Consider the following 13,503-nt stretch of genomic DNA (forward strand, 5'->3'; position numbering starts at 1 on the left):
TAGCCCTGGCTGTCCTGGAACTCACTCTGTAGACCAGGCTGGCCTTGAACTCAGAAATCCGCCTGCCTCTGCCTCCCAAGTGCTGGGACTAAAGGCGTGCACCACCACGCCCAGCAAGTCTTACTTTCTTATAACACCAAGTGCTGCCTCATTTGTTTAATTTTCACTTGTGACAAGGGAAACAAAGCTACTGCTCTCTGAATGTTAGGGTACAGGCATAGACTGATAAAGGTCACAAGGCAAATGGGGAACCATGTTCCTTATGCTCTGTAGTATTCATACAGCACAGCTTATAGGATAAATACAGTGAACAAACTGGGACCTTGCTGGGCATATGCAGGACGAGGGCTCTGGAGTCAGTCCTTTTCTACCCCTTCCTGCTCATATCCCACCAGGTCCTTGTCCTTCCGGGCCTCAGTTGGTTAGTTTATTCTTTTTCCTCCTCTTTTATTTTTTTCAATGTTGAGGCAAGTTGCCCAGGCTGGCCTCAGACATGCTGCATAGCAGAGGTTAGCTTGAACTCCTGATCTTCCTCCTGCTGCTCTATACGTATTGGAGTGCAGGCTAGACCACCATGCTGGCTTCCAGTTTCTGCACTCTCACGTGGAACCAATAATGCTGTTCAGTTCTTAGAGATGTGAAAAGAAAGTAAATTTGTGAAAACCTGGCAGGCCCTGTGATCACTCTGAATGGTAGCTGCTATCCTTACTTCAACTTTATTTTAGAAAACATTTTATCTAAGACTGTAGATATTGTTCCAGACATGAGTGTCTTAAATATTTCCAGTTCTGTGAAGAAGTTACTTCACAGTTAACGTTCTTACGTTGTAAAGTAGGAGACATAACTCATAAAGATGACTGCATCCTCTTATGGGAGATTTTGTCCGGCAGCTGAATTCTGTGAAAGTGTATGAGTTTCTCCTGAAGTCTCATGGTTAGAGGAGAATTTCTTACATCTTTTTGTATGGGTATGTTGCTAATATTTTGAGTTGGGTGTGTCTCTGTCTTTCCTTATAAATGTTTTAAATTAGTTTTTTTTTTTTTTTTTTTTCTTGCCACATCCTTGCCTGGGTCCAGTAACCCTGACTAGGGGGAGTGAGGAAATGAAGAAAGGCCTACCCGGAGCACACATACACTGAGATCTGAGAGTGGCTGGACTGGGCTCTGATGCAGAAGCTCAGCATGTTTAGTTTATACAGCTGAACCAGGAGGAAGGTTTAGCTAATCTGTAGGAGCAGTATCTGTGGAGAGGAACTTTGGAGAAAGCTATGGTGGGCATTTCTGCACACACTACCAATGTCTGCACATGGACGGGGGAAGTCTTTGCCATTTTTCTGAGCCTGGTAAAGGCTTTGCCACTTCATGAGCTGTGGCATGGGTCCTTGACATAGCTCTGCCCTTGTCAGACAGTTTGTGTTCACTCGGGACTTTTACTCTTTCCACGTGCTTTCTAGTCCTATTGTTAACCTTTGGTTTGTCACAGTTCTAACAGTAATTTTCCTAAGCCGTTGCTTTAGCCTTGTTATTCTCTCCAGTCTGCCTCATTCTGTTGTCTTGCTGAGCTATGCTCTTACATTTCCCTCTGGTGTAAATGCTTTCTCTCCTTGTCTAACACTGATTTACTCATGCGCAGTGTTCTCTGTAGTCTAGGTTTTCTTTGAACTCACTATGTAGTAGAGGCTGGCTCTGAATTCCTGATGTACCTGCCTTCATCTCCTAGGTACTGCAATAATAGGTGTGTGCGACTAGTACTTTAATTTTAATTTAAATTTCTTCTTTCATTAAGCCTTTCATGATTCTAATTGGACTTATGAATCCTCCCTCCCTCCCTGAAATCTTTGTAACACGGGGCCGTCTTTCAGCAATTATGTGTTCATTGACTCCTGATGTACCCTCTGTTGATGTGTCCTGTGCTAGGTTGTTTCCTGTCCTTTTCAGGTTGCAGTATCTTATGATCTGATATTCCACCTTGCATTTGAATTATTTGGCTCATTTTCTCTATTGAGTTATAATACCCTTAAGGGTTTTTCTACCTTGCTCTGTCAGTCTATCCATCTATCATCTTTCTTCTATCTGCTCACTATGTTTCCATAGCGTATTCTCCTTAGATAGTTGTCTCAATTTAATTGTACAAATTTTCACTTTCATCTGTTACATATTACCATATAGGAAGCCTAAGAATGTGGGGTTTGCCAGCTCTGGCTCTAACTTGCCATTCACTTGCAGGTGTGTTGGGGCCACACGGAAGAGGTTGAGCTCATTAACGATGGCTCTGGATTAGGTTTTGGGATAGTTGGAGGGAAATCCAGCGGCGTGGTCGTGAGGACTATTGTTCCTGGAGGACTGGCAGACCGAGTAAGTTAACTTTGTTTTATCATTTTGCTTTTATAAAATTTAACTTGTATGATTTGAAATTAATTTATATCATGAGCTGCTAGAATACATGGCTCAATAATTAGAGTTTATGAATACTCTATACCATAAATTTCCTTTATTTAAACAGTTTTTTTTCTGACTTCTAATTAACAGTGGTTTGGTTACATAAGAAGAAAATATTTTTATTGTAAAGAATTGTTAATGAATATTTGCACTTTGAACATCTGTGTTTTTCAACATAGCTGTCAAGGGCTCAGTGATAGAAGATTCAGTGAGCATATGCATTTGTCTTGGCATCGGTGACATGGCTCAGCAGGTAAAGGTGCTGTGAAGCCTGGTAGCCTGAACTTGATCTTGAGCTGATGTACTGGGAGAAGGAGAGAACTGACTCTACAAGGTTGTCTTCTGACTTCCACGTGTACACTGGGACACACTTCCCTCCTCCATAATAGTAAAGCAAACACTCCATTCATCCCAACATTGTACATACAAGATTTCACTTGCTTACTTTCTGGTATAAGTCAAGCGTGTGCTCTTTGTTGTTTAGCTGTATTTCAAAAGCATGTAGGTCATGTAGAAGCTTGGCAGCTTTCCTTTCCACTTAGTTTCACATGGAAGAAAATGTTAATACTATATTATAGTTATATTTGTTTGTTTATTTGTCAGTATGTTTGTGTCTCTGTTTGCATATGCCACATGTGTGTGGTTGCCCTTGAAAGCCAGAAAAGAGTGTGTGATAAAGAGAGCTAGAGTTACAAGCAGTCGTGAGCCTTCTGGGTAGGTGCTGGGGATCAGACTTGGGTCCTGGAGAAATGCTGTGAGTGTAAGAGCCAGCCGTCTCTTCAGTGTCCCACAGTTAAATTTTAGAAATTACTGTAGAAATTTGAGTTTGAGCTCATGTTGTATTGAGTGCTCATGGTAATTCAGAACTAACTTTAATTCTTTAATCAGAAAGCACAAAATGTCACTGTTTATTACCTATCTCCTTATAAACACATCCCTCCTAATATACATGTAAGTAAAAATGATGACTTTGTTGTACAGATTCAGCTTTGATGTAGGGAGATTCCTTAACTCCTTATTTCTGACTGACATGATTTGAATCTTTTGTAATTATTTATCCTTACCTTTCCTTCTATCCTTTGGGTACCAAGTATATGTATTTGTGGAAGATCCTAGCATTTGATCTCTGAACACTGTGTTGATTAATGCCTTTCATGTGTCTTTGAGATCAGAGTGATTCTTATAGTAGTAATAATAAGAATTATTTCTGTTCACATTTGTTTGCACTGTTCACACAAAAGCAGAGGGAAATGAAAAACTATGGGAGATTAATGTAGGGGCCCAGATTTGTGACTGCTGTTAAGTTTACCAAAGTCTTGTATAGTACAGTAGAAATGATTAGTGTCAGTGAACTTTGACCTATTGTCTTAAAGCATTGGGGGTGAATTAGTTGTTAAAAAATAAGCAGGGGCTTGAGAGGTGGCTCAGTGGTTAAGAGCACTTGTTTCAGAGGACTTGAGTTCAATTCCTAGCATTTACACGGTGGTTTACAACCATCTATAACTTTAGTTCCAGAGAATTCAGCACCCTCTTCTGACTCCACAAGGACATACACATACATACAAAATACTCATACACCTAAAATAGATCTAAAAGGAATTACTTAAAGTACATGTTATTCAAATTTTTGAAATAAGCAATAGAAAGACAGTGAGTATTTCTCTCATCTTCAGCTTTTTCTACGTCATCCCTCTGTCTTTAAATTTTCTTTGGAATATAAAGAGGCTCTGAGTGCTGGAGAGATAAATCAGTAAGTAAGAGTGCTTGCTGTGCTAACTAAAGGACCCGTGTTCAAATCCCCAGCCCCTGTGTAAAAAGCAGGCAGCTGTGGCTTCATTTACTTGAAACTGCTTTGGGGAGGGGAGCTGGACAGTATGCTGGGGTTGCCACCTATCTCCAGGCTCAGCGAGACACTGTCCCAGGTAAGACGGTAAAGAGTGATGGGACAGGGCACCCAGTGTCCTCTTTTGCTCCTTACATATGCAGAGATGAGGGTGCACACATGAGTGTGCATCTACACATATATACATATGTGGCACACATGACGTGTGTGACTAGAATGAGAATGATCCTGGTGTATGTCTTTAAAACATACCTATAGTGGATGCTGGAGAGATGACTCACTTGATAAGACAGTGGGAATCCAACATCCTCCCTCTGGAGGTGCCAAGTGTGCATGTGGTACACATACATACATGTAAGCAAAATATCCATGGACATAAAGAATATTAAATAAATATGTGTGTGTCTGAGTGTGGGCATGGAAGCCAGAAGGGGGGGGGGCGGTCCCAGGAGCTGGAGTAAGAGGCATTGGCAGGACAGTGGGCTTGTTCCATGGGTGCTGGGGTCTGAACCCCAGCCCTCCTGAATGTGCAGCAAGCATTCTTAACTGATGAGCCATTTTCCAGCTCCCAAGTAAAATAAGTCTTAAAAAATGTATTTTTTTTTGTAATCTAGAAAAGAGTGAGACATTGTAGAATATTCTTCTGTTTCTCTCTGCCCTGCCCTCTGCGCCCTAGCTATTTTAACAGGCTTCTTTGCTGAGTAAAATGACATTTGCAAAGTGCAAAGTGCAGCAGTTATTTTGAAAAACAAAGGACCAAATAAATTGAAATGAAATCAAATAAGTTCCTTTACTGTAAGAATTTTCGGAGCTTTTTAATAAGCTAATGTGCATTATGAGTTTCACAAGGACACTGTGATGTGCGGGCTTTCCCAGATCAATCCCAGTGAGGCACTGTTGGGAAAAGCCCAAGTCTGATTCTCACCCTTTCCTGGAAGGGAGCGTCACTGTTGCAGATCACTGAGGAGGGGCAGGAGGCCTGCCCATCACAGATTTGTAATGGAGAAGCAAGAGCTTGTGCCAAATATTGTCATCTGCCTAATACACATCATTTTAATGTAATTCTCAAAACAGTCTTAAGTTTTCTTTCTAAATTATAGGTATGGAAACTTTTAGGAAATTGTGCAAGGCTGCACAGCTGGAGAGTGGCAAACACTCTTCTTCCTTCCTGCTGATGTCACAGACAGTCCTCTAAATCCTCCACCTGGAACCGTCATCTAGCACCTCGTCCTGTTCTCTAGCCTTGAGCACATTGTCTCAGCACACCTGCATCCTAAGCTAGCACATCAGCTACTTTCCCAGCGCTATGTCTCCTAGATAGGTCCAGATTTAGTCAACCTGTCAATGATGATGAAGCATCCAGAGATCCTCTCCGAAAGGGAAAAAGGTAGCATGGCAGCTTAAGAACTGGGTGGGAATGGGAGTGTACTGGAGAGATGGCATAGCACTTACTGCTTAATCACGAGGACCAGAGTTTGGTTCCCAGCACTCACATTGGATGGCTCACAAATGTCTGTAATTCTTGCTCCAAGGGTACCTTCTAGCTCCTTGGGCACCTACGTACATATGCTTGCATATACTCTCTCTTATACACAAATGAAATAAATCCTAATCATAGATCTACTACTACTACTGCTGCTCAGCTGCTTGTTTATTTCGTGCTTCTGAAATAGATCTGAGACCACCTTGCGGATAGATAGCACATTTTAAAAGTATCCTGTGGAAGCTGATAGCATCTCAGAGCCCATGCATGACTTTACTGAATGCTGGTCACGTAGGCATGTATCAGACCATTTCCTTACAGGGAAGTGTCATCCCAGAAGACCATATTGTTTGCAAAGAGACTGTAGGTACAGAGAGCAGTCCTTGTTAGAGAGCTAAGCCTTTTGCATATGGTACTGAGTTTAATGTTCAGAATTCACACAAGAGAAATGTATTCTCACATTAGCTTAAGATGGATCTAAAGATTTGGGTACAATAAACATCTGGCCAGCTTGGGGTTATCTGAATCCAAAGCTTTTTCTTGTCCAGCTGCATTAAAGTGTTTTCAGAAGTTAGTTGTTTTGTTTTTATTTTTGAAGTTCAGCTACTCAGTGGCTGATGCAGGAGAATTACAACTTCAAGGCTGTGTTGTCTACAGGGCAGCATGCTGTGTGTTCCTGTTGCACACGCCATATCTGTTTTCACTGCTTTGTAACTTTAAGACCAAGAGTGTCTCTAGATACAGCTTGAAAAGAGAGTGGTGAGGAGAAAATACCAGTGAAGTACCGGTTTGGGGCTGCTGGACTTAGACAAGGCAGCTGCCATTTTGGCATCTTTCCTATCCATCTGATGGATATTTTTGCACTTATTAATTCCTCTGAACACCTGCTTTTCTGTAAGAAGAAAATGTTTGACTCTCACTGACAGATGCAAATTATCTACACGATTTTAAATTAAGAGTTGAGGTAAAATGAGGAAAAAATAGTTTCTAAGAAGTGACTAAATATATACTTGATGGTGAAGTGTTCTTCATTAGGCAAGCTAACATTCTCTATGACTTGCGCCACCCCCACTTCGGTCCTGAAGGTCTAGCTCCCAGGCAGCGGGTTTTTTTCCTCAATGCCCGGGAAGCTCCTATTTTTTTTACAAATTGCTTTATTACTTTGAAAGTTTTGCTTGTGTGTGTGCGTGCGTGCGTGCCTATGTGATTGAGCTTTCCCTGTAGGAATACTGGAATTAAGGGTACATGCGGCTTATTTTATGGGCTCCAGGTTTCAAGCCCAGGAATCAAGTTGTTGCCAAGGCTTGCAGAAACAACTTCTAGGCCCCTGAATCTCTTTTAAGTAGATGTTTATTTTACCTGGGCTGCTGCATGGATAGAAACCGAATATCAAGTCACCATTATTAAGTAGAAAGGCAGCTAGCCTTTATTCCTCTTCTCCAGTGGTTTTTGCCTTGTATTTGTTTGGGTTCTTAAACCTTTTCAGATGTTTGTTTATGGGTTGAACTGCTTACAGAAGGCTTCCTCTTCATTTGTCCTACCCTCTGTAGCTTCATAGCCCAGCACACAATTTTTGTTCTCTGTGTTTTGATCTGAATCCTTTTTTCATTCAGGATTCTGAAGATTTGAAAAATAGTAGGGGCAGCAAACTGACCTTTTTGCCTTGAGTCTTTTAAAACATGTTCATTCAGTATTTCTTGCATAGCTTCTAAATGATGCCACCTGGAAGCCTGATTATAAAGCCCAGAACAGATTCTCCCAGCACACACTGCTTTATGCTCAAGCTATTTGCACTCCAACTTGCAAATCTTTTTTTTTTTTTCACGTTCAACCTATTCAAGGCTTTTGATAATGATAGACAGGTTTTTGGCGAATAGGTAAATAATAACCGTCTTATGTGTTAGCATCCTTTGTGTATGAGAGAGCAGCCTGCTGTGTACATCAGTGAACAGTTTGGATTGGAATTTCTTTTTTAAGCATGCCAGGCACTTAGAACTTGCTATGTAGCCCATGCTGACATTTACCCCGTAGTCTCCTTCCTCCACCTCCCGTGTCCTGGGCTCACAGGCCTGCACCACCATGGTCAGAAAGCCAGATGTGCAGTGAGCTTTGCTGTTGCTTACTTACTAGCTTTTTGAACCTGGCTAAATCAGTCAGCCTTTTCTTTCATTTTTGAGAAACAGCATCTCACTGTGTGTATATGTGTATATATATATATATACATATATATATATATATATATATATATATATATATAGTATTGGCCTGGACCTACCTCCCTGTGTACACCAGACTTCGCCTTGAATTCAGAGTTCCCCCTGTCTCTGCCTCCTAAATGCCAGGATTAAAGGCATACATGACCAAGCCAGGCCAGAAAAAAAATTTTAAACCTCAATTTTCTTGTTTTAAATTTAAATTACTCTTGAATAAGATTGAATTAACTAATTCTCTCCCTACTTTTCTCTTTCTCCTTCTCTTTCTTTTTTGATTTTATTTCATTTTGTTTGTTATTTTGTTTTTCTAGACAAGGTTTCTTGTGTTGTCCTGGCTGTCTTCAGACTCACTCTATAGACCAGGCTGGCCTTGAATTCAGAGATCCACCAGTCTGCCTCCCACGGGCTGGGATTAAAGACCTCTGCTACCAGTGCTGGCTTTCTTTTTTGTTTTCTGAAAAAAAATAAGTCTCAGTATATAGTATAGGCTGGTTTCAAATTTTCTGTGATTCAGGCTTTCTTCCTGTTTCTATATGCTTGGCTCATAGGCATATGCTACCATAGCTGGCCATAGAAGTTATTTTAATCTATAAGGTACTTTGTAGGCATGTATATTTTTTAAACCATTATTGTGGACATTTTGGTATCTTTAATATACAGTAGTAAAGGTAATTATATAGTATTCAGATTTATTGATGAAACAAACTCAGGTTAAATGCAGATGGATCAACTGCTTCAGAATTTTCACAAAGAGGAGACTCTAAAAAATTTTAACTGGTACATATTTTCATGATTTATACACATAAGAAATTATACATTTAAAAGAATGATCATAGCTAACAATGTATTTATTATCCAGCTTTTGATGCATTTGCCCTAAACTCAACCAGAATCAAGACTGGGACTGCCTTTCCAGTAATGCTCATGTGCTCGGATGTGCATGCATGCTTTTGATTTCTCTCTGAGCTGTAGCCCAGTAGATCCAGCTATCTACATGATATACCCACTTGGTGTTGGTAGGCAGCTTAGACTGTTCATCTCCAAATCTCACCTAGATTTCTGTTCCACTCACCTGCCACTCTTTAGTCTGCTGTAACTCAGTTCCTGATAAGTCTTTTCTTCTCTAATGGCTTTGGCCAAAATGTTGGGGTTCTGCTGCCTTCTCCCTTTCCTTGACATCCCATGTGGAAGTTATCAATCAATTCTGTTGACAGTTCTTGGAAAATACACGTAACTCTCCCTTCCCAATTTGAAACTGCTACTAACCTTTTCCATGTTACTGAGCGCCAGGCCATTGTTAGAGCCCCCAGCTGTTCTCTCTGCTTGGATTGTCCCCCTACAGTCCATTTCAGGCAGAGGAGCTGGAGAGATCTGAGAACATCTAGTAGTCAGGTGATGCCATGTCTCTCCTCACCTTGCTTCCCAGTCATTGAAACGACTCTCACATCCGTCTGTCCAGCAGCTGCCCAGCACTGTTTGATCGGCTCTGCTGCCTGCCTTGTGTTTCCCAGTCGGCCGCTTACCATTTGGGCCTTAGGGGATTCTCCGCTTTATGCTGGAACCTTTCTTCCATTCTGACTGTCCTCTGGAAATCTCCAGCTTTCGATCTCTTCCTTGCATTCATGCTCATTATACTCTGAATCAAAGCTATTAGACATAAATTAAAGCCCTCGGGCAGATGTCCATTTTAGAGTTCTGATACCTTATTTGATTTTTGGACCCTTCCATATTTTGTATTCTGCAAGGAATTACCTTATCTTTTGCCAGCTGAGTAGATCATTAGAAATGTTATGTTTGTCCAGCATTTCAACTGACTTTGTCAGTCATTTTGCCAGAATTGAAAGTCTGATTTATTTTTATTAAGGAGTTAAGCTAAGTTGTTGATTTCTCTGAGTAGTTCTGTTTTTCTTTCTTGGACTAAAGGATGGAAGACTGCAGACAGGGGATCACATCTTGAAGATTGGTGGTACAAATGTTCAAGGAATGACCAGTGAACAAGTTGCTCAAGTGCTAAGGAACTGTGGGAATTCAGTGAGGATGCTGGTGGCCAGAGACCCTGTGGGTGAAATTGCAGTAACACCTCCTACCCCTGTATCCTTACCTGTTGCCCTACCTGCTGTAGCCACAAGGACCCTTGATTCTGTGAGTATAGAAACCATTCTTCTTACATCACCTGCTACGTATGATACAATGTAAGATATATTCCCTCGGCTGGATGACCATAGTAGCCTAAGTCACACTTCAGTGCTCAGATGGGAAGCAGAGGAGAACCTGTATGAATATTGGACATGTCTGTCTTTCTATCACTCCTTTTTGATGTGCTGTGGTGTGGTGTGTGTGAATGTGTGTGTGTGTGTGTGTGTGTGTGTGTGTGTGTGATGTGCCTTGAAGTCTTCCTCTATTGCTCTCTATCTTACTTTTGAGACAGAATCTCTCCCAGACTTGAGAGCCTGCCTTTTCGACAAGAATGGATGGCTGGGACTCCCCTGGGATCCTGTGTTTGTCTCCCCAGAGTTGAGGTTCCTGGTTTATGCTGCCATGCCTGGCTTTGAACTCCTGGCACTAGGGTTATGGACTTCGTTCCTTACATTTGCACAGCATTTGCTTTGCTGACTGAAGCATCTTCCCATCCCCCTTCCTGTCTTCTCTTCCCCATGAATAAAAGCAGGAAGAGAAAGTCTCTCTTAGTAACAAATATAAAGCTAACGTTTATCTTCAGAGATATCACTTAGGTCTTCTGAACCTGAACAGTTATTTGCTTGTCCCTACTGGGATCCAGTTGAACAGGAGTTTTCTATCTAGAAAAACAGCTACTTGTTTAATTTCTCCAGGTTAGTGATAACTGATTTGTATTTTCCCGACAACCTGATGGAAGTCTTCTCATCCATTGATGGGCCATGAGGCTCTGTGATATATGGGACTGCACTCTATCTGTTGTTTAGTTTCTGATGCTGATACTTGGAATTGAAAAAGTATTATATGTAATACCTAGCCTTCTCCTTGGCTTCTAAGTTTTTTGTTAGGCTTATGATTCTTTTAGGAAATACAGTCTGAGGTTTTTTAGATGGCTATATTAACTTTCTAGTGTATGTTATAAGTTGTTACACATTTAGCAGCTGAAGCAGTGCCTTTGGTTGGTTTGCAGTCGTGTAGGTCAGAATTCAGCATGGGCTTGGCTGGGTTTTTTGCTTAGCTTCTTGTAAGGGTAAGTGACGTTGTTGGTTCTTCTGGGCTCTGCTCTTGACATCTGAGCTCATGAGCCTGTTTAGTGTGGTGGAAGAGTGCGGTTCTGTGCTGTAGGAAGGATGGCCTTTTCTTTGTTGGCCTCCAGCCAGAACATCTCTCAGTGGACCCTTATGGTCCCCTCGTTCCCATCTTTCTTGTATGACCACTCCACCTTCAAACTACAAGTTGATCTCCTCTGTTTAAAATGTTTTTCTTTGGCCTTTCTATTACCAGCAGGAGAAACCCCTGCTTTTAGAAGGGTTCTGTATTAGATTAGGCTCACTTGGATGATCTCCCCTTTGTCATGTAATTTTATAAGCACAGGGTAGGTCCAGGGATCAGGAATCATGGGAACAATCTTAAAATTCAGTTTGTCACAGAAAAACCTTGGCAGGCTGGCTGCCCAGATTGACTGTCTATAGAGTTATGCAACTGAAAATGTAACCACACCTGTGTTACTTCCCACAGGACAGGTCTCCTTTTGAAACTTACAATGTTGAACTTGTTAAGAAAGATGGGCAGAGTCTTGGGATTAGAATTGTTGGCTATGTTGGAACAGCTCATCCAGGTAAATGAATCATTTCTACTTCATATTTGGGATAATTATAAAGGATGTTAAGGTTTCTACATAATAAAATTAAGTACCTGCAGATTTTAATTTAAAACTCACAATAAAACCATGAATCTATAATAGCAAGCAGTTACTTTCCAGTGATTAGAGTCACATTTTGTTTCAGTGGTTTAACAGCTGGCTTTATGGTCAGTTCCAAAGGAATTTAATATGCAGTCGTTTGTACCATTTGCACTTCTCTTTCCTTTGCTTCTAAAGCAGTTCTCTGTTGAATACTGATACAGTATTATGTCTGGGTTACAGTTGATCACTGCATATGCTGTATATTGTGAATGCTCAAAATGTATTATTTTGTGTTTAATTATGAGAAAAGTAAGTGTCTTAGTCAGGGCTTCTATTCTTTCACAAATATTATGACCAAGAAGCAAGTTGGGGAGGAACTTGCATTTCCACATTGGTGTTCATCACCAAAGGAAGTCCGGACTGGAACTCAAGCAGGTCAGGAAGCAGGGGCTGATGCAGAAGCCATGGAGGGATGTTACTTACTGGCTTGCTTCCTCTGACTTGCTCAGCCTGTTCTCTTATAGAACCAAGACTACCAGCCCAGGGATGGCACCACCCACAATGAGCTGGGCCCTCCCATCTTTGATCACTAATTGAGAAGAATGCCTTACAGCTGGATCTCATGGAGGCATTTTCCCAAGGGAGGCTTCTTTCTCTGTGATAACTCCAGGTTGTGTCAAGTTGACACACAAAACCAGCTAGTACAGTAAGATAGAATAAACATTTTATTAGGACCTTATTTTCTTTTTATATTAGGAGAATTTGGTGTAAAAATACATGATTCAAGTATCTGAATAAATTTTTTTTCTGCCATTCGCTGAAAGTTAGCAGTAACTTTCACTTTTGGATATCAAAGAATTACTAGGTTAAATAAAAGTAAACCTTTATAAAATATTTGGTAGTTATATGAAAATTTAGTTATGAAGTGGTTTAGTTTTTCTGAAAAGTAGCAAGTATAGAGAGTTAATTGCTTAAAAGGAAATTGTCATCATGTACGGAGCAGGTGGACAGATTAGGAGTATTCACAGGCCTGAAGGGAACTCAGGCCAGACCACTCAGTTCTACTTTAGCCTAAAGAAATATCTAATTTCAAAATTCTGACTCTTCTATGAGCCATCATTTTTTAAGATCAGAATTTAAATAAGTCCCTTAAAAACTGAATATAAGCATAAAAACTAATGTGGCACCAAACATGTTGAGTCGTTATCCCTATCTTCTGCCTGGTTGCAGGACTGTGGCTGAGTTCCTAAACTCATGTCTCAGTGCCTAAGTGGAAGTTAATGAATGAGAGAAAAAAATCATGTTTGTGTTACTGAGTGCAGAAAAGAATCTTTTTACTTATTTACCCTCAAAACCGGTGTGGGCTTGAGTGTTTTGGGGAGGATGAACTAGTGAGTTAAAAATGAGACATTTGAAATGTCAGCAGGTTTCAAAACCATGTATACAAATAACTTGTACTTTGTTGCATTTAGCGTTGGGTATTTGGTGCTGGGGTTGACCCAGAGTGGTTGGTGTGCTTCTGTAGTGTCACTGGAGCAGCTCACTGGAGCTCACAAGCTTCTGTAGTGTCAATGGAGCAGCTCACTGGAGCTCACAAGTTTCTGTAGTGTCACTGGAGCAGCTCACTGGAGCTCACAAGCTTCTGTAGTGTCACTGGAGCAGCTCAC

The 13,503-nt window shown here is 40.9% G+C and overlaps 1 protein-coding gene across 6 annotated transcripts in view; it reads left to right on the forward strand.

Moving 5' to 3' along the window:
- The window catches only part of Patj (PATJ crumbs cell polarity complex component), a 314,627-nt gene that overhangs the window by 17,905 nt on the left and 283,219 nt on the right, over positions 1-13,503 (forward strand). For all 6 annotated transcript variants that reach the window (XM_021159452.2, XM_029475856.1, XM_029475854.1 and 3 more), the window contains 3 exons: positions 2,226-2,354; positions 9,901-10,119; positions 11,671-11,770. In XM_021159452.2, coding sequence (XP_021015111.1) covers positions 2,226-2,354; positions 9,901-10,119; positions 11,671-11,770 — 448 coding nt within the window. The remainder of the gene's footprint in view (positions 1-2,225; positions 2,355-9,900; positions 10,120-11,670; positions 11,771-13,503) is intronic.

The sequence above is a fragment of the Mus caroli genome, chromosome 4, assembly GCF_900094665.2.
Source record: "Mus caroli chromosome 4, CAROLI_EIJ_v1.1, whole genome shotgun sequence".
Classification (NCBI taxonomy): domain Eukaryota; kingdom Metazoa; phylum Chordata; class Mammalia; order Rodentia; family Muridae; genus Mus; species Mus caroli.